Source organism: Sus scrofa, chromosome 13, assembly GCF_000003025.6.
Source record: "Sus scrofa isolate TJ Tabasco breed Duroc chromosome 13, Sscrofa11.1, whole genome shotgun sequence".
Taxonomy (NCBI): Eukaryota; Metazoa; Chordata; class Mammalia; order Artiodactyla; family Suidae; genus Sus; species Sus scrofa.
Genome location: NC_010455.5, coordinates 194,851,858 through 194,873,882, shown reverse-complemented (window position 1 = coordinate 194,873,882; position 22,025 = coordinate 194,851,858). Strand labels below are relative to the sequence as shown.

The following is a 22,025-nucleotide window of genomic DNA, read 5'->3' as shown; positions in this document are numbered from 1 at the left end:
TGGAGGAATCCACGGCCCCTCCTGCGTGTGCAGTGGAAGGTTTTTTAAGGCACACCTTCATTTCAGAGCGGCTTTGGATTCCTTTGTGATCATATACCTATTATTATGCAAGTAATGGAAGTAAATTCTTCAGCCTGGGGAGGAGAGGGATTCTTTTAAGTGGCTTCTTTCAACATGTGTTGAAAGCATATCACATGCTCATCACAAAACATTTTAGAGAATTTAGGTAAAGAACAAAGCAGAAAATGATGGCCACCTTCACTTGCAAAAATCTGAAAATAACCTTGGTGAACATTTTGGCGTTTGTCACTGCATTCTGTTTTCTGCAGGCACACATGTGCTTGTATTGAATGGCATTGGATTACATGCACAGTTTATAACCTGCTCTCCAACAGCGACGGATACACCACGGATATCTTTAGGGTGGGGAAAAACTGAAATCACTATAAATTTAACTTCTGCGATGCAAAATTCCTCTTCCTGTAAACCCACAGTTAGCCTCTTTTTTTTTTTTTTTTTTTGATGACAAATGATTGAGGTCACTTCCTGTACTTTAACATTAATCTCTAAAAAGTTATTCATCTTTGTCAAGGTTAGCCCAGTTTCATTTTTTTTTTCCCTCCCTAAAGGATGGTTGGGTGAATTGGATTGCTTTGAATGAGGAAAGGCGATTCTGTTGTTCTTTTACAAAATTAATAGCACTAGGAGTCTTATTTAGTAGTCATATCAAGACTGAAACAGGACTGATACATGCCCATTTCACAGATGGACAGGCTGAGGCTCCAAGAGCCCTCGTTCCTTGCCTGAGCTCACATCCCACCGTCCCTTGCAAAGGAGGTTTTGAATCCGTATTGGATTGCTCCAAACTTGGATGTTCTCCTGTTTGTGCTTATCTTGTGGTTAATCACCAGACCCGTTAGTCAGCAGGAAGGAGAGTCCACAAGAGGTGGAAGAATCTGGACTGTAGTCTTAGGGGAGCGAAGTGGTTTTCTCTGGGGCTTGTCTACAATGATGTTTGCAGACATAACTCATTCAGCACTGTGGTTTATAAATATGAAAGAACTTTCACTACCTCAGCAAGTACCCCAGTTCTTTAATTCTGCAATCAGCAATTTGTGTACTTAACAAAACCCCAATCACTAGGACTTTGGTAAGGGGGAAAAAAAATTAGGGCTCCATGGGAAGGAGAAATGGAACCATCTGGCTCACATAAGCCTATCGGCTCGTCTTCTGTGGAGGAAAAACAGAAGGGCCATTCGTTTCAGGACAAAGCTAAAATCGGCCCCCATGTAGGTGTTAAAAATAAATGATACACTCTTGCACGCTTTGACTCCTTCGTGTACACGAGTTCTAGCTTTTTAAAGATAATGGTATTTCTGGTCACATTTTTCATTTTAATTACTTAGCAAAATGGGCCTATTGAGGATTTCTGCATTCTCTTATTTATAGATTAGCACGACTCTTTCGAGACCCATTAATATTCTGCAGAGCTGTGGGAGTTATTCTCAGAACTGCAGCTGAAGGTGTCAGAAGTAGGACTCTGGCCTTTTTTTTTAGAAGCCCATCTCTGGAGGGGCCTTCCAAGGAGTCTCATTGCTTTGGAGCCTCCTGGGTCGGCCTTAGACTCCATAGGAATAGGAGGGTGGCTTAGTGTTTAGCAACAAACACTGGGTGCTGGAAAACTGAAAGTGAGTGGGGAACATGGTGACATTAGGGACTTTTCCAGCTTTTGCTTTGCTAGAAATTAAGAGACTAGGGGACGCATAATATCGTCACTGCGCCTTGAGAGCATCTTTGAGTAACGAGTTAGATCACTTCCACCATAAAGTGTGTTTCTGTCACCTGACGGGGTTTTGATGGTCTCATGACAGCACATATCCCTTTCTCTCTCTCTTTTTTTTTTTTTAGGGCTGCACCCCCAGCATATGGAGGTTCCCAGGCTAGGGGTCCAATTGGAGCTATAGCTACTGCCCTATGACAGCACAGCCACAGCAATGCCAGATCCGAGTTGCGTCTGTGACCCCACAGCTCATGGCAACAGCGGATCTTTAACCCCCTGAGCGAGGCCAGGGATCGAACCTGCAATCTCATGGTTCCTAGTCGGATTCCTTTCTGCACACCTTCCTTTCTCTAACAGTAAAGGGTCATATAGCCCAATTTTCCCTGGATCCTTGGCCCACCCCCCTCCTCTCAAAAAAACACATAGAAATAAAGACAAAAACAATATGATGCAAAACAAGCTTATATCTCGTGGGTTTAAAAATGGCCAACTTTTGTGTGTACTTTAAGAAACTGATCGTCTCTCGAAAAGCACCTGTGTAGGATAAATTATATAGTGTTCTGAGAGCCAGGAGCCTCCCAAAGCTTGCTGCTTCTTCGGAAAACACTTTACTGTGATTGGTGGAGCGGTTTTATTCTTTCGAGGGAAAAAGATAATGGGGAAAACAGTGCCACATGTTATTAATGATCTGATGAATGTTGCATGTTTTTTTTTTTCCCCCTTTTTGGAGGAGAGACTGAAAACAACGGTGATGGTCTGAATGTCTGTCCTTTATTTCTGGATTGTCATTCTCCATGTTGGTGCTCACTCTGATATTTAATAATCAATCTCTTTCTTCTGTCTCTTGCATTCAGCTCATTCTCTTTCCTATTCTCTCTGATCACATCATTTCACCTCAGTTTGTCATCTGCCATCCGCGTGCACCAGTCAAGTTCTGGTATAGTAACTGTTTTAAGATCTTCATTTCATGTGCAATTCACGTCATGAGTGTGATGGAAATGATTGTTGCTAAATATTGCAGGTAACCACATGGGCCCATGGCTTGTGGCTATGTTCCGATTGTTGCAATTACTAAAATAATTGCAAAAAAGTCAATTCATTCTTACTGTGATTATTCATGTGTGACCTTTAATTCATGCCTTCACTATCAAGGCCCTTGGCTTTGGATGTCCTAATACCTATGCACATTAAAAAAAAAAAAAAAAAAGGAAAGGTCACCTTGAAGGAGCAGATAAACATCTTTGGAACATTCTGCAGTAGCATTTTGTTTGTGTGTGCATGGATGTGTGTATTTCATAACTGCATGCATTTATGGTTCTTGAACAAGTCTGGTTGAAATGGAAGCATATGAAGAGAAATGCAAGAGCAGAACATGATGGGTTTGCAGATCATGTTATGTTTTGATTGTTTATCGAAAAGACCTGCGTTGTGTTTTGCTCCTTCACCCTTTGAAGGAGTTACGGTAAGGGGCAAATTTTAAAAAAATGTGCCAACTAAATGAAATAATATTGGTCTGATGGCAGAAGTTGTGGCTGCAGTATCTCACAATGAACCAAATGCTTTCTAAGGAACTTACGTCAATGAACATTTTATTTATTTGCAGTAAGAATTGTCTTCTATAGCACTAGCATTTTTTTTAAAGATTTTTATTTGTTCTATTATAATTGATTTACAGTGTTCTGTCCATCTCTGCTGTACAGCAATGTGTCAACGAACACTTTAAAGCAGATTTGAACTGTTTAAGTTTTTTTCTAACTCAATTTCTCTTGAACATTTTACAGGTGTCAGCAGGCCAAATATTTAGAAGTACTATGTTAAAATAGTCATTCATATTTGGAATTCTTCTTGCACGTAGATGTATTCTGGGCAGGATAAGTTGTTCACCCTGCCTTTGCTCATGTGCAGATATTGGAGGAGCGTGAAATTTTTGAGAGTTCTGGTAATCTGATTTAGTTACTTCATTAGCATTTGCCAGCTATGTTAGACCAGCCATGACTAACGAGGGCTCATAATTGAGAAACGTTTGCCAAAATGATAAGACCACACGTGGTCTATTGATCCAAAGTCCCGTTTTTAGGGTCACTGTTTATTGACCCAACAGCAGTAAAGACCACTGGTTATAAGTGAGACCATTGTAATTTTTATATTTGTTGCATGTGCTCATTTTTATTTTTCAGGGGTTATCAAGATCGTATTGCAGCTTAAGTTTGAAAAATACGGTGGTGGGGGGAAGGGTGGCAAGAACCAGCCGTATTGCTGTTGGTTTCTTCCTTGGGTTAAACACATCGTGTATGGTATCTTGGCAACTGTGTGGCCTGCTGTTTATTGTCCCTGTGTATCTGTATAAAGGTTTTCAGCGTGATAGTGTTGAAGGGATGGTCTTCACCAGGGCCCCCGTAAGATCTCTGGCACCTGCCAGTGGGCTGTCTCTCTCTCTCTCGCTCTGAGGTTTCAGGAGCCAGCAGCTTCTTAGATGAGGTTGCTATTTGGGTCCGGTTTCCAGAAGACTCTAAATGGCAGCCTCATTGGGCGTGTCCGCAAAGTACGTATTAATGATGACAATCAGGTTTCCAAGTGGATCTGCTCCTGTTGACCAAGAACTCTTGAAGTTTCATTTCTCTTCCCTCCCACCTCGGTCAGAAACAGATGGTGAATCAAATTTTTTGCTTCTCATTTAAGATTTCATCGACGACCTAGGTCAGTGGGGTGCATTTGCAGCTTCTCTCTCCAGGAGGGAAATTTTCTTGCTTTTTATCTTTTTATTTTTTTGTCTTTTTAGGGCTGCACCCGTGGTGTATGGAAGTTCCCAGGCTAGGGGTCGAATCAGAGCTGCAACCGCCAGCCTACACCACAGCCACGCCAGATTTGAGTCGCATCTGTGACCTACACCACAGCTCACGGCAGTGCCAGATCCTGCACCCCTTGAGCAAGGTCAGGCAATCAAACGCACATCCTCACAGAGACAGTGTTGGGTCCTTAACCCACAGAGCCACAGTGGGAACTCCTTTTCTTGCTTATTGTTTATCTCAGCAGCTCGGTGACAGGCCATGGTGGCACATTTTGAAATGTCCTTTTATTTTGGCCTCCCTGGCGTACCCGGCCACCCTGAGTATTTGACATCCATGATCTGGGTCTGCCAGGTGCTGAGTATTTGGTCTTCAGCATGGACGGTGGACACCTGAAAGCCAGTTGCAAAGAAGGTGCTGGCTCAATGGTTCCTGTATTCAGACTGCGGGCTTCAAACTATCATTGTCCTCAGCAGGGAAGACACATGGGAGGCTCCCAAGCTTTATCAGTTCTGCTGGGTGTTTAGAACAAGCTCATGTCTACTTTCCAGAACATACTTTTCTATAATGCAGGACCCCTGACTTGCATGCCTATTTCCTTACAAAGCAAAATCACCACTTGTCCCCCCTCTCATATTTTGCACACACCTTCTCCGTAGCCCCTCATGCTCCTGAAGATGGAGGGTTTTTGGGTTTTTTTTTGTTTTGTCTTTTTACCATTTCTAGGGCTGCTCCCTTGGCATATGGAGGTTCCCAGGCTAAGGGTCGAATCGGAGCCATAGCCGCCTGCCTACACCAGAGCCACAGCAACTCGGGATCTGAGCTGTGTGTGCGACCTACACCACAGCTCATGGCAACGCCGGATCCTTAACCCACTGAGCAAGGGCAGGGATCGAACCCGCAACCTCATGGTTCCTAGTCGGATTCATTAACCACTGAGCCACGATGGGAACTCTGGGTGTATATTTTATTAGTTTCCCTATTTGCGGTGCTTCACACAGTGTCTGGTGCACTTAGAAGTAATTGAAAGGCTGTTATTGGCACACATATTGGAATGTTCTTAGTTTGGCCCTGAAATTTGAGGAGGGGGGAAGAGGCTAAATAGAGAGTATTAAACCAAGAAAAATTAATTTCACTCTTTTTTTTTTTTTTTTTTTTTTTTGGTCTTTTTGCCATTTCTTGGGCCGCTCCCGCAGCATATGGAGGTTCCCAGGCTAGGGGTCGAATCAGAGCTGTAGCCGCCGGCCTACGCCAGAGCCATAGCAACGCAGGATCCGAGCCGAGTCTGCGACCTACACCACAGCCCACAGCAACGCCGGATTGTTAACCCACTGAGCAAGGGCAGGGACCGAACCCGCAACCTCATGGTTCCTAGTCGGATTTGTTAACCACTGTGCCACGACGGGAACTCCAATTTCACTCATTTTTAAATGATTCTCATCAGTTGGACATTTGGTGTGAAGAGATTTTATATTTATGAAAAGGTGTCAAACTTCCAAAAGAGGAGAGACGACAATAAACCCCCATGTCACTATCATCAAGATTCTGTAATGATCAAATTATATTGCATCCATTTACTGCCTCACTCCCACCCCCTGCTCTGGGTGATTTTAGATGCAAATTCCAGACAGCATAACCTTATCTACGAGTACTTCAGGATAAATACCTAAAAGATAAGGATACTTGGAAAAAAACACCTGATGGTAACCCTTTCTCTCTGGCAGTACGTTTTCCTGTTGCCATGTAACTTTTGAAGAGCATTTTTTTCCCCCTGCATCTTCTTGAATGTGCATCCAGGGTGTTTTTTATAAAACCATTAACGTTTCCACAAAGTTCATTCAAGAATACTTTCGAGATAAGGAAAAAAAAAAATCATTTGACCTATCCTGGCTAGTGCAGACGCCCAGGAAATTTCAATCCTTAACTGCTTTGGGATTGTTTTCTTTGGGCAAGTCCATCAGTGTGTTTCCAAAGTTGGAGTCATGCCTATTTGCACGGCCCCCCGGAGGGAGCCTCATTTGGGGTGTATATAAATAAGCCTGCAATCCAAATGCTTTGTCTTCACACTGACTCGTTTGCAAATGAACCACTAACAGCTGTCCCAGTGTCCCCCGTGTGGTTCAAACAACTCTGGCTGGGCACAGCTTTTTTTTTTTTTTTCTGTCACTGTAAATCCTTCCTTGCCTTGCTTGTCACTTTGTCTCTCGAATCCCCTGTGTGTGTTTGAAATTATGTTTAAGGGCTTTGGGGATCTGATAGGTTTTGTTGTAAAAGCAGGGTTAAAGAGTGTAATGGATCAGATAATCAGAAGTGAAGAGGGGACTCCCTTGTTGCCACTGATCATAAGATTCCCAGGGGGTGTTATTCATATGTTGAGTGACAATTATTTCAAAGTTTGGGGTTTGGGGCGCAAACCTCTTAAGAAGTCTAGAAAGTTTGCACCTCCCTCCAGGAGCCAGTCTGCACATTCTGAGGACTCCATGACAGTATGTCAATGGAAAAACTAATTGTGTCTCTTTGCTACTGAACAGACATTTTCTTGTTTTTTTCTTTTCTTTTTTGGTCCCAGACCCATCAACTGGATCACTCTGCTCATTACCTGCGCCTGAAATTTCTGATAGAAAACAAAATGCAGCACTACGTGCCAAAGCCCGAGGAGGACATTTACGAGCTGGTAATGTTTATGGCTATTGTCCAAGTACCTTCTGTAGGAGACTTTTTAAAAATTATATGTGTGCCCATGCTAATTGTGGTTGGTGGAGTGGAACGAATTCGAAAATAAATGAACCTCATTCAGAGCTTTTAAGTTTGTGGAGATGGCCTTACACAGCCCAGTATTTCTGCACAGTGGAAATGCCACCTTATTTATGCAAGGGACGAGGCTGTGCTATGATGAAAAATTGAAATCCAGAACTGACTCCCAGATAGAATTTTAGTTCTTATTCCTCCTTGCAGCGTAGACAGTCTTTTTTTTTAAATGGGTGACTCAAAGATGAGCTGGCTGTTGTCAGATAAAAAATACTAACTCTAGGAGTTCCCCTTGTGGCTCAGCGGGTGAGGAACCTGACACAGTGTCCTTGAGGATGTGGGTTCAATCCCTGGCCTGGCTCAGTGGGTTAAAGATCTGGTGTTGCCATGAGCTCTGGTGTAGGTCGTGGACATGGCTCGGATCCGGCATTGTTGCGGCTGTGGTGTAGGCCGGCAGCTGCAGCTCCAATTCGACCCCTTGCCCGGGAACTTCCATATGCCGCAGGTGTGGCCGTAAAAGGAAAAAGAAATCCTAAACCCAATTTTGTGTTTCTCCCTGCACGTGGAAATTGATGGATCAGATCCTGTTGGGGGAAAAAGCTACCATCGAATTCTATGTCCTGGCCCCTTGGAATGGTATTTAGATAGATTTTTGGGCCACTTAAGTGGGTTTGAGTTTCATTATGGGACTTGGGTTCTAACCAGATCTGGATTTTTATATTGCTTACTCCTTATGTGGTCTCGGCCAAAAAATAAGGTGATCATTCGTTCTGGGATGTTTGCAAAGATGAGAAAGAATGGTTCATATAGTAGATACTCAATAAACGGTTGTCATGGTAACATGGTCAAATAATGACGAGCTCCTTTTTCGTAAGCCAAGGGGTGGGTTTTTCAGTTCCAGGAAAGCAACGTTGGGGGAAGCAAGGCCCCTCTGTCTTGGAGTGTGTCCTTCTTTCTCTGTACTTAGTCATTCCTCTGGAGGCCTCTGAGCCGCTTGCCATGATGTGTACGTGATAACAGTGTGACCAAAGACGGCCTTTCCCTGCAGAAAACAGAACTGCAAAGTTAACCCGATTTGTCTCTTTTTGAGAAAGGGAAGCATGATTTAAAATTTAGTAGGGCATTTTGTTTCTAATCCCCTTTGGGGGGAAGTTGACTTCCTCTGCAATAAAACTCACCAAGTTGGAGCACAGCATTCCATGCGTTTTGGCACCTGTACACAGGCAGTGGTGTTTCTGCCACTACAGGCCTAATTTAGAACGTTTCTGTCATCTTACAAACATCCCTCATGTTCCTCTGTTTGGCAATGAAATACAAGGGAGGGCCTGCTTTTGTCACACCCTTATTATGTCATGAGACAGGACCACTTTCCACCATTGCTTAGACGGGTCAGTGTTCACAGAAGAAGGTACTTTTAACAGAGAGTGGCTGATTTTTTTTTTTTTTTTCCCCCTGGCATGAGGAAAGCCCTGACTTGGTGCTCTCTGAGTAGAGGAAAGAAAACCCTTTCTCTTACTTAGCAAAGGAAAGTCTTTTGCTGGGAACATTGGAGTAGCTATTAGAGCATCTATTTTGCATCTTGGGGTTAATGAATCTTTTATATCTTAAACATCAGGGATCACACCTAACCAACTTCTGTGTCCTTCACGTCTTCATAGTAGAGGCTTGAGACATGTATTTGAAGTGATATTAACTCACTTATTACCGTTAAGTCTTGGCCATTGTGTGGCCCCATCTAATAGAGGCTAAGGTGTGCCAAGCTGACTCTGTAGCTACCACTGCTATATATATATTATAATTACACTTTTAAAAAGTAATCTGAAATATACGGAGATCATGGTATTTATTCTCTCTTGCCCTGTTGCCAAAGATCTCTAGCTCTGAGGTTCCAACGGAAGTAATGCCACAGTCTTACTTTAATTGTTCAGATTGTGAGTATTGCTCACTGGCACCTCTATTTTTACCATGATTTTGAACTTTTTTGTCCTCAGGATACCTTTGGCAGCCTGGTGAAGCCTCTAGATCCCATCTCAGAATGATATTTTTAATTGCATGAAATAGAATACATTGGATTACCTTTGGCCTCATTGTGTTGCAGTAATTATCAAAAATATTCTTAAATTAGTACAGCAACCTATATATCCAGTCTCTTGGGATAGACTATAATGGAAGATTATATAAGAAAGGGAATATATATATATATATATATATATATATGACTGGTCACTTTGCTGTACAGCAGAAATTGGTACAACACTGTAAACCAATTATACCTTGATTTTTAAATTCTTAAATTATAGGAGTTTTCCTGTGATGCAACGGGTAAAGGATCCAGGGTTGTCACTGCAGTGGCTTGGGTCACTGCTGTAGCATGGGTTCAATCCCTGGCCAGGGAACTTCCGCATGCTGTGGGTATAGGAAAAAACCTTCTTAAATTATAGATAATATATGTGCTTACTTATTAGCTCATTAAATAAAAAGACCCATGGGTAGGTCTAATACTTGCTGCTGTTTTGAAGTAGTGATAAGTAATAGCATATGAAGTAGCAGAAGGAATACTTTGCGACGTTGGCAGCAACTAGAATGTGTTGTGACAGTAACTGTGATTTCTGTGAGGTCACGGGCACTGCTCATCTTGCTCTATTGGTTGCCTCCATTCATTTATAATGGAAGAAAATGCTAAGTTTCAATTACAAGTGAGCAAATGTGAAAATGTCAGGTGTTTTCACCAGCCCGGTTCACAGACCTCTTGGAAGCTGGGTGTACACCCATGGCGCCCCATCTTTGGTTTCGGCCATCAAGCTGGATGAAATGTCATTCCCAGGCGGGACCTTTCTGAACACACAGTGTTCCTGGATGCTTTCTGAGATTTGTACAGATATTTGATTTATTGTCCCTTACTGAACAGACCACTCACAGCTAATTGGTGTCCATGGCTGGCCTGCATTTTATTTTGAATGGACTAGGGAAGCACGTGGATGTTTGAAATCCTGACCTTGAAGAAATGACTCCTTCATAGATACTGGCCCCAAACAGTTTATTCTCTGCTGTTGTTTTGGCACATATTCTTGAGTAAGAAAGTCAATAGTTATTAGCAATAGTGTGTACTATATTTTAAGGATCTTTTGGGGGGATCTGATGTGTTTATATGGTGGAGCCAAGGATTTTTTTTTTTTTTTTTTTTTTTTTGTCCTTTTGCCATTTCTAGGGCCTCTCCCACGGCATATGGAGGTTCCCAGGCTAGGGGTCCAATCGGAGCTGTAGCCACCGGCCTACGTCAGAGCCATAGCAACTTGGGATCCGAGCCGCGGCTGCAACCCACAGCTCACGGCAACGCCAGACCCTTAACCCACTGAGCAAGGGCAGGGACCGAACCCGCAACCTCATGGTTCCTAGTCGGATTCATTAATCACTGCGCCACGATGGGAACTCCAGCCAAGGATTCTTTTGCTTATGAGTGACCATGAATTAGCAAAGTTAATCTTCTACTTATCTGCTTTGCTTATTATGTTTTTATATAAACATAAGTGTATATTTTAAAATAAGTGTGGCTACTTTTTCATGATTCGTTGGCTATTGGGTCCAGTCCATGTGATGATAATAAACATGGAGGCACTGGGTTTTATAAAAACCCAACGTAAAAATTTTTTTTTCTTAAAGTAACAGGTGGGAATAAATAGTTTGCAGAAATAACTGTTTAACTGGTTTATTCACCCAGCAAATTTTTTTTTCTTTCTTTTTTTTTTTTTCTTTTTAGGGCTGCCCCCACGGTATATGGAGGTTCCCAGGCTGGGGGTCTAATCAGAGCCATAGCTGCCGGCCTATACCACAGCCACAGCAACTCCAGATCTGAGCCACATCTGCCGCCTACACCACAGCTCACAGCAATGCCAGATCCTTAACTCACTGAGTGAGGCCAGGGATCGAACCCACAACCTCATGGTTCCTAGTCGGACTGGTTTCCGCTGCATCACGATGGGAACTCCCATCCAGCAAATATTTATTTAGTAGTTATTACGTGTCTGGCACCATTCTAGCTGTTCTGGGCACTGAGATACATAGAAAAATCTCTACTCTTTATGGAAAATACATTCAAGTATATGGAGACAGATATAATAACACGTAAATATTTTTATTAAAGGCAAGTAAATGTATCCTTTTCCAGGGGGTGCGAGGGTTTTGGAAGGAAAAAGTTAGGACAAACGGGTAGAGAAAGATAGGCATCTGAAAGCCATCACGCTGCTCCTTTAGATGTGATGTTTGAACAGGTGGTGAGTGAGGTGAGAGAGTGAGTCATAGAGGTATTTTGGAGGAAAGTGTTCTGGGTTGAGGAACAGAGCCGAGGAAGGCCCCGCCAGGGGGAGGGAGGCGCTGTGGAAGTGGTTTACTGGAGAATGAGCAGGATCAGTGGGGAGGGTAAGCAGGGGGCTGTTTGGGGCGGGGGTAGCAGATGCAGGAGGGGAGGGAGAAGCAGAGCAGGACAGGCCTTGAAGGGCCCAAGGGAGAAGGAAAATCCCAAGAGAGGAAGGACAGTTTTTGCCTCCTGTCCTGATAGACTCACTGCGGCTGATGTGTGGCCAGCAACCCTTGGGGCCTTTGGGCAGGCAGGAGGCTGATGAGCTTAAGTTCAGGCAATGGGTGGTGGCAGCCTGGACCAGGCACCCAGAGGAGACATAGGAAAAGAGGAAGGGGATTTTATAGCTCAAGTACAGGGGTAATCAGATTGTTTCTTTTCTTTTCTTTTTTTTTTTTGTCTTTTTTGTCTTTTTTGCCATTTTTTGGGCCGCTCCCGCAGCATATGGAGGTTCCCAGGCTAGGGGTCCAATCGGAGATGTAGCCACCTGCCTACATCAGAGCCACAGCAACGCGGGATCCAAGATGCGTCTGCAACCTACACCACAGCTCATGGCAATGCCGGATCTTTAACCCACTGAGCAAGGGCAGGGACCGAACCCGCAACCTCATGGTTCCTAGTTGGATTCTTTAACCACTGTGCCACGACGGGAACTCCCAGATTGTTTCTTAATGTCTAACGGGCTTTAATCAGGTTTTTGAAAAGAGAGAAAACATGTAACATCGCTGATTTAATAAAATAAAGGGAATGTGTGTGATATGTCTTTGCTAAAGATGTTTAAAACTGCGAAATTTCCAATTTTCTGGTTTCAGATATTGTGACTGCATCAAAACTGTACTTTAAAGGGCTGATCCTTTTTGAAATTTTACATGTTTTAGTAGAGCTTTTTAGCAAACCCAATTTTAGTCCAACCGACCTCAAGCTCCTGCCTATATTATACCGAGTTATTGTCTGAGGTTGGTAAAAACACAAGGACTTTCACACCAATTACAAAGAAGAGTAGGAGGTAGTAGTGGTGAAAGACTAGGAAAGATTACTTACAAAGCTTAATTCCCACTGCCTCTGTGGAAAACCATTGGATTCTTTCTGGAGATGATGAAAACAAGTGATGATATACTGCCACCTAGAGGGAGAGTTTGGACTTCAAGGAAACTTGACAAACTAAAACTTAAGCTTCAAGTTGAAATTAATACGTCATAACATTTTATTGAACATTCCACGACATTACAGAATATATCATACAGTGTATTGTATTTGGTATATATAATGTTTGTGACTGTATTTGCTGAACTAAAAGTAGATATTAGAACTGATTTCTTCTAATTTTAGGATGTATTTGTATGAAAATTTTTCTGAAGTTTTGAAAGAAAACCGCATTAAGTTATGCCCTCAACACATTGCATTTGGTGGAAGTTGCATTAAATTAGGGTGTTTAGAGGACCCAGCTGTAGGGTCAACGTTCGGGCCCATCTGCCCCCCTGCCCCTTGGCTTTCTATTACAGGAGCCTGTCTGCCAAACTCCTGAATCCCTAAGCATTACGCTCACATCTCCTACCTGTCAAGTGCCCTCAGAAAGTGAAGAGAAGGAAACCTGCCTTTTTTTTTTTTACTTGCCTAAATAAAATGATTTCTGGATAAATGACTGTGATTGGAGATGGGGGCACATTTTATTTTATTTTATTTTATTTATGTCTTTTGTCTTTTTAGGGCCGCACTCACGGCATATGGAAGTTCCCAGGCTAGGGGTCCAATCGGAGCCATAGCTGCCAGCCTACGCCAGAGCCACAACAATGCCAAATCTGAGCCTCATCTGTGACCTACACCACAGCTCACGGCAACGCCGGATCCTTAACCCACTGAGCAAGGCCAGGGATCGAACCCACATTCTCATGGATACTAGTTGGGTTCGTTCACCACTGAGCCATGATGGGAACTCCGGGAGATGGGGGCACTTTTAAATAATCAGTGAGACTGCTCTTGCGTGCTCAAGGACAGCTTTCTGTTAGTGACTTTGGCTCAAAATAGATTTTCATTTTGAAATTAAGTGGCAGTTTTTAAATTCCATATGCGCCTTGGACCCATTGGTTTTGGAATTTCTGTCGTAAAGGTAGGAGATGGCCTCTGGCTTAGCTAAGAAGTAAGGCTTGGTACCCTTTACTGTGGTACCCCTAAGTCTCACCAGGACTTTGTCTGGAAGGCATCATGGTGCAGGGGGGAAAGCTTCAGTGCTGGAGCCCGTGAGACCTGGGTTTAAATCCCAGCTCTGGCCTGGTTCGATTTTGACCTTAGGAAAGTACTTTCTTTGCGGCCTTTTTCTCTTCATTTGTAAAATGGAGGTGACATCTCTCTCTTCAAGGGAGTGTTATGGGCAAAGACTCAGCGTTAAAAATTTATGAAGATAAGTTATGGTCCATGGTGGTTCTAGGTCCAGGCGTCTAAACATGAAATATCAATTCAATTAAATGAACTGAAATAAAGTTTCTTCATGAACTACCAGTTTCTTTTCCATGTTTTCTTGAGTTTCGGGAATTGTTGATTTGTATACTTAAAGTTTTCTTGGTAATTTGGTAGAATCCAGTGGCTACAAGAGAAGATTGCCATTTGTCTAATTTGTTGTCCGTTTCAATGCCGTAATTTTTCTCTGTGTATTTGTATGACTGTGGACTTTTTGAGCAGAAATGGTATATGAACAGAAGAGAATGGCAACACGAAGACTTCTATTTCTATGGCTCCAATATGAAGAGCTTAATAACCTCTTTCTGGTGTTAATAATTTTTTCCCCAGTGTTGGACATTTTTTTTATTATTTTAGCATTATTTTTCAGGTCTATGATAGATATAGGGTGGGGAAGGACATACAGAGTGAGGTCAAGGACTTATTCAGAAGCTGGAACTATAACTAAATTTGCAAATATCTGTTATAAGTGTCCATTTTGAGTCTTAAAGGAGTCAGTTGAGGAAATATGAGAATGTGATGAGAATTTGATTTCAAGTATCTGTTGTCAAAAAAAACCAAACAAACCAGATTTACAAACTGGTGACTCTTCCTAGTAAGTTATTTATAATGAAGTCCTAATTAGACTTCTCTTTGTCATTTTCAGCTGTACAAAGAAATTGAAATTTGTCCAAAAGTCACTCAGAACATCCAGATTGAGAAGTCAGATGCGGCCGGTGATAATTACGGTATGTTTATTTGTCTTTGATCTTTCGTGTTCTTCATGTGAAAACAATTTCTGTGTAAACATGCACTTATTTACAATTCAATAAAGCGCCTTTGGGGGCTGTTTAAAACAGATAGCCCATCTGGCTTCTGTGCTCTAGCAGAGCAGCCAAACTAGGGGAAAAAAGAAATATTTACCCTGGCTGTGATGAAGACTTTAGCTTTAAATTTTGCACCTTTAATCATTGGTGTTCTACTGTCGTAAAAAAGAAAAGGAAGGAAGGTCCTGTTGTGGCTCAGCGGTAATGAGCCAAAGTAGTATCCATGAGGATGCAGGTTCGATCCCTGGCCTCGCTCAGTGGGTTAAGGATCCAGCATTGCTGTGAGCTGTGGTGTAAGTCACAGATGCAGCTTGGATCTGGTGTTACTATGCCTGTGGTGTAGGCTGGCAGCTATAGCTCTGATTTGACCCCTAGCCTGGAAACTTCCACATGCCACACATGTGACCCTATAAAGCAAAAAAAAAAAAAAAAAAAAGGAAGTTCCTGCTGTGGCGCAGCGCGTTTACAATCTGACTGCAGCAGTTCCGGTCCCTGCAGAGGTGTGGGTTCATTCCCTGGCCCAGCGCAGTGGGTTCGAGGATCCAGTGCTATGACAGACGAGGCTCAGATTCAATCCCTGGCCCAAGAGCTTCCATATGCTCGGGGTGTGGCCACAAAAAATTGAAAAGAAAAGAAAAAATGGATGTATCAGGAGTAGAATACTTTATCTCACAGTGTAATGAAGAAATTATCCTCCCCCCCCCAGATATATATTATTCTCCTTTCCCTCACAAATGATGCTAATGGAACAGATTTTGGTGTGAGTTGGGGGTCCCCAAGATCATCCCTAGGTTCTCTGATTCACTAAGAGGACCCCCTGGACAAAGCTTATGGTCATATCTGTGACCATGATTTATGACAGCAGAACTATACCAAACAGCCTCAGTTAAAGGGAGAGGCACATGGGGTGAAGTCCAAGAAAACCAAGTTCAAGCTTCCAAAAGGCCTCCCCCATCACACAGGACGTCCCTCATTCCCCAGCAACAAGCCGGGACAATGTGTGAACTATTGTGCAGTAGACGTTTGTGAGGGATTCAGTGCCCAGGGTTTTTGTTGGGAGGCTGGTCACGTAGGCACCCCCTGCCTAGCATGTACCCAAACTCCCGAGCCCCCGGAGGGAGCAGGTGTTCTACATAGACTGTGTGGTTGGCACTAATTCTAGACACAATGAGCTACATCAGGGTGTTGGGAACCCTCCCAAAATCTGAGTTCTCAGATGCCAGCCAGGAGCCCAACTTGTCAGTGGGCCTTTCAAAGAATAGCAGTCAGGCTGGCTTTGTGAAGGCTTTCCCACCCCATTGTCTGCATTCTGGTGTAGTTAAATGTGTAATCCTTTCCATATATTGAAGGCTGGCCTTCTTGGCGTGACCCTTTCTGACTTGGATGGCATTAGAGTTGGTGCTCAGGTAAGGTATATAGGGAAACGCATATTTTATCGGAGCTCGATGGGTCAGGAATGACGAAGTTAACTGAGGCACTGACAGTCAGCAAAGCTCAGTGGCTCCCAAGAGTGTGATGCTTTCTCCTAGTCACCAGATGTCCTCTGGGACCTTTTCTGTATGTGGTCCTCACTCGAGGACCCAGGCCTGCAGCCGCTGCCACCTGGGACATTGTCTGCCTCTTGGCAGAGGGCAGAGAGGGAAGATGTTGAATCAGGCACTGGCTCATTTCCAGTTTGCTCATCAAAGCAAGTCACAGGGGATAGGAGAGCAAAGATATGTGAGGTGTAGTCCTACTGTGTGCTGGAAAGAAGGCGAACTAGAAAACTCGGTGAAAGGATATAAAAGCCACTATGAATGCTCACTTGCCTTTTTTTTTTTTTTTTTTTTTTTTTTTTTTTGTCTTTTTGCCTTTTCTAGGGCCGCTTCCCTTGGCATATGGAGGTTCCCAGGCTAGGGGTCTAATCGGAGCTGTAGCCGCCAGCCTACACCACAGCCACAGCAATGGCCTACACCACAGCCACAACAACGTGGGATCCGAGCTGTGTCTGCGACCTACACCACAGCTCACGGCAATGCTGGATCCTTAACCCACTGAGCAAGGCCAGGTATCGAACCCGCCACCTCATGGTTCCTAGTCGGATTCGTTGACCACTGCGCCACGACGGGAACTCCTTCACTTGCCTTTTCTTTTTTTAAAACCATTATAGTTGATTGACAGTGTTGTACCAATTTCTGCTGTACAGCAAAAGTGACCCAGTCAAACATCTCTATATGTATATACATTCTTTTTCTCATATTATCTTCCATCATGCTCTATCCCAAGAGACTGGCTATAGCTCCCCGTGCCCTGTGGCAGGACCTCATGATTATCCATTCTCCCGTTTCTTTCGGAATGAACTGACTAGGCTTTTTAGCATTTGCACCTCTTCAAACCCCTTGCCTGGGGAGCAGCATCTTTGATTTCTTCTGCAGGGCTCTGCCACAGGCAACCAGCCTGCCTCTCAGAACCCTCACTGGAGGGTGCTGGCCCAATGAAGAGACCCTCCTTTTGAACCCCGGGCCACTGGCATTACACCTTCACACTGTTTCTTTCTTTCTTTTGTTTTTTTCTTTTTTTCTTTCTTGTTTTAAAGATTTCAGCGGGGAACATCTGCAGCTTCTGTCTCATGAGGGAAACGTTTCCTTTTTTTTTTTTTTAACAGCTACACCTACAGCATATGAATGTTCCCAGGCTATGGGTCAAATTGGAGCTGCAACTGCTGGCCACACCCGCAGCAATGCTGGATCTGAGCCACATCTGCAACCTGCGCTACAACTCACAGCAACGCTGGATCCTTAACTTCCTGAGTGAGGCCAAAGACGGGGCCCATATTCTTCTCATGGATACTGTGTTGGGTTCTTAACCTGCTGAGCCACAACGGGAACTCCGCACTGTTTACCTCTTGACTTTAAAACTAAAGACTCCAGGAGTTCCTGTCCTGGCTTGGCGAAAAATGAATCTGACCAGCATCCATGAGGACGCAGGTTCAATCCTTGGCCTCTCTCAGTGGGTTAAGGATCTGGCATTGCCGTGAGCTGTGGTGTAGGTCACAGACCTGGCTCGGATCCCGTGTTGCTGTGGCTGTGGTGTAGGCCAGCAGCTACAGCTCTGATTCAACCCCTTCCCTAGCCTTGAAACCTCCATATATACCAAGAGTGCGGCACTAAAAAACAAAAAATGAAAAAAACCAACCAAACAAAAAAACTAAAGACATCATAAAGCCAGAGGATGTTTTTGATGGCGAGGGATGAGGGATGAATGTGTCTAAAAGGCTTCATACGCAGCAGAAGTGTGACGTCAATAATTAAAGCAGTAGTGAGTTGCGGTGCTACAAATAAAAACTGAAATGCACCACAGTGGGGACTCTTTTTTTCTTTGGTTTACTTTCTATCTCTTGAGTAAGGGTCAACTGTAGCAAGAGGCAAGAGGGGGCTGAATTTCAAAGCTCTTGGACTCAAATCCTAAGATTGATTGATTTGAGGACTCAGAAATAGAAACGAGGCATAATCCTGCCATACTTTTTATACTTTTTTTTTTTTGCCTTTTCTAGGGCCGCTTCCTGTGGCATATGGAGGTTCCCAGGCTAGGGGTCTAATCGGAGCTGTAGCCACCGGCCTATACCACAGCCACAGCAACGCAGGATCTGAGCCGCATCTGCGACCTACACCACAGCTCACGGAAACGCCAGATCCTTAACCCACTGAGCAAGGGCAGGGATCGAACCTGCCACCTCATGGTTCTTAGTCAGATTCATTAACCACTATGCCACGACGGGAACTCCAGTTTTTATTCTTTTTTATGGGAGTGACTGAGAGGCTCATAGACCCCACTTAGGTTTCCACACTGAAGGGGTACCAGGGTATCAGGCACCCACCCATAAGTATTGTCAGTGGTGCTTCTTCCATGACCTGACATGAAGAAGCAGGGCTTTGTTGGGGGGAGGTGTGTTCATTTCCAGTTGTCCTGGACCACCCCAGCTGTTGTCAGCCACAGAATCCCATGCTCAGAGATTGTGATGATGTCAGGTAATGAGGTTCTCAAGGCTGAGGCTGGACGTCTATCCTTAGATTGCTGCCCGGTACAACCCGTCTAGTAATTTCCAGACTTCACCTTGGAACGCTGCTCTCCAAGGCTGATACCTTCAGCTAATCCATTTATTCTCAGGGCCTAGTTCCTGCTGTAAGGACGTGTTCCCACAGCATATTGACCGAGTCTCCCGGTCCTAAGAGAGTCTTGCCTCTGACCTCAACAGCTACCAAGGATTTTAAATGCAGCCCATCTCTCTCTGACATTAGCACCTAAGCACAGCTTTCTGTGGTACAATCAAGTCCAGGGTCTGTAAAATGACCAGCACACATCCATCAACCCATAGCAAAAAAACAAACAAAAAACCTAACTGCAAACCAAACACTGCCTTTTATAGAATCGTGTAGGAGGAAACGATGACTTAATAATCCCACTGACTAAATGAATGGAAAGATTTCACACTTGCCTAATTTCTCTCTTGCTCCTCCCTCCGCCTCAGCCCTCAGGACTGTCTCAGACCTTGTTGTTGAAATGAGTTCGGATAATTTTGTAATTGACTCATAAGCATGATCCCCTAGGCTGCCTTGAAGGGAAAGTATGTGTCATTTCAGCAACTGAGTGTGCCTTTTCCTCTGGGGACTTCTTAGACTGTTGCATTCTTGGTCTTGGGTCCCCTCTATGGCAGAGGTGTCTGCTTTTCTTACTTTCTCAGTTTTGCTGTGTCCTGGACTCTGGTTCTGAGTACTTCTGTTCTGTTTGTGAGGTTGTCATGATTTTTCTCTGGTCATGAATTTCAGTAGGAGGGGTCTTCTGGGTATTCAACGCAGGAGTTGCCGCTTGGTTTCTTCACTCTGTTTTACTCACTTCCTTCACTTCCAAGATCTTAGGCCACTCATGGTGCCGGCTGGTCTTCATAACGCTAAGCCTTCTGAAGGGGTGGGTGTATTGGGTTAATATTGAATGACTCCCTGGGGCCCCTACTGGCAAGTCATTTTGGGCTGTATTAACATTTGTTTGTCAGGAACTGGGTTCGTCCTTCCTTCCTTTCCTTTCCTTTTTTTTTTTTTCTTTTTCTTTTTCATAATTCCTATTGAATCAGATTTTCTTCTCGTATTTTAAGAAAGCAAGTTTTCCTTTTTACAGGACTAGATGCTTTTGGAGGAAGGCTTATTTATTTATTTATTTATCTATCTTTTTTAAAAATTTTTTTGGCAGGGGAGACCCGCACCCACAACACAGGGAAGTTGGCAGGCTAGGGGTCGACTCAGAGCTGCAGGTGCCAGCCTACGCCACAGCCACAGCAACTTGGCATCTGAGCCACGTCGGTGACCTACACTCATGACTTACAGCTACAGTACGATCTACAGTTTAGGGCCGCCCTAAAAAGACCAATAATAATAATAATAATACAAGTGAATCTATGTGCAAAACAGAAATAGACTCAGACTTAGTGAACAATCTTCTGGTTACCAAAGGGAGGGAGGGATGGAGGGACAAGTAAATTAGGAGTATGGGATTAACAGACACAAACTACTAATACATAAAATAGATAAGCAACAAGGATTTACTATATAGCACAGGAAATCATATCAGGATCTTGTAATACCTGTAGTGGATTCCAGTCTTAAAACAGAATCACTCTGCTATACACCTGAAACTGATGCAACATTGTATATCCGTTATACTTTTTTTTTTTTTTTTTTTTTTTTTTGCTTTTTAGGGGTACATACGTGGCATATGGAGGTTCCCAGGCTAGAGGTCAAATCATAGCTGCAGATGCCAGCATACACCACAGCCACAGAAACACAGGATCTGAGATGGGTCTTTGACCTATACCACACCTCACCACAATGCCAGATCCTTAAAACTGAGCAAGGCCAGGATCGAACCTGCAACTCATGGTTACTAGTTGGATTCGTTTCCGCTGCACTGCAACGGGAGCTCCAATACTTCAACTTTAAAAAAACCTGATTTTGCTGATGGAAATCCTTGTATTCTTCAGTGACCTTAAATAATCTAGCTATAGTGTTTAATATTTTCTTTGCCTGTGTTATTCTAGGAGATGGCTATATCCCCACCTTCCCCCCAGTGTGCAAATTATTGGCATCTTGAAAGGGAGGCTGCTCCTTGAGACTTTTTTTTTTTTTTTTTTTTTGTCTTTTTGCCTTTTCTAGGGCCACTTCCCTTGGCATATGGAGGTTCCCAGGCTAGGGGTCCAATCAGAGCTGTAGCCACCGGCCAAAGCCAGAGCCACAGCAATGCGGGATCTGAGCCGCATCTGCAACCTACACCACAGCTCATGGCAATGCCTGATCCTTAACCCACTGAGCGAGGCCAGGGACCGAACCCGCAACCTCATCATGGTTCCTAGTCAGATTCGTTAACCCCTGCGCCACAACGGGAACTCCTTTTTATTTATTTATTTATTTTTATTTTTGTGTTTTTTTCCTTGGGACTCTTGATAGCCTTAGCGGTGTACATTGCATGTCTGCGTGGGGAAAGCCGTCTTTCTCAATAGGGAGACGCTCCTGTTTGCCTGACCCTTAAATTGTCCTCCAGTATGAACTTCTGGGCAGAACCAAAGGAAACATTTGTTAATCATGGGCTTCCTCATGCGTGATTTCCAAAGGAGCTTATTGCTGTCATTCTTTTTCAGTCCTCTTTCCCTACCACAGAGGTATAATCTGTTTCTCAGATCCACGTTTGGTACCCAGTTGCCCAGTGCAAATTTCACAGGCACTGGCATCTTCAGGCTGGATGACTTCCCAGCCCCTACCCCACTCCCATGATTGCCTTTCAATCAGGAAAAAGGAGGACCAAGAAGAAAGGCAGCAAATGAATGCCTAGACCATCTCCACTGACCTTGGCTGAAGGTGACTTGCAGGAGGCTTTCAACGCATCGTCTCTCCTGACATCTTCCAATCAAGCAAGCTCTTCCCCTGACACCCAGAGTGTGCTCATTTTATTTTTAGTACTGAAATTTGCATTAAAAATGTAGTCGAGTTCCCACGGTGGCTCAGCCAATTAAGGATCCGATGTCGTCTCTGTGAGCGTGTTGGTTTGATCCGTGGCCTCACTCAGTGGGTTAA

General features: G+C 43.8%; 1 protein-coding gene across 8 annotated transcripts in view; it reads left to right on the top strand.

Moving 5' to 3' along the window:
• Window positions 1-22,025, top strand: part of TIAM1 (T-cell lymphoma invasion and metastasis 1) — a 461,256-nt gene that overhangs the window by 361,868 nt on the left and 77,363 nt on the right. For all 8 annotated transcript variants that reach the window (XM_021070904.1, XM_021070903.1, XM_021070906.1 and 5 more), the window contains 2 exons: window positions 7,136-7,240; window positions 14,769-14,850. In XM_021070904.1, the coding sequence (XP_020926563.1) occupies window positions 7,136-7,240; window positions 14,769-14,850 (187 nt within the window). The remainder of the gene's footprint in view (window positions 1-7,135; window positions 7,241-14,768; window positions 14,851-22,025) is intronic.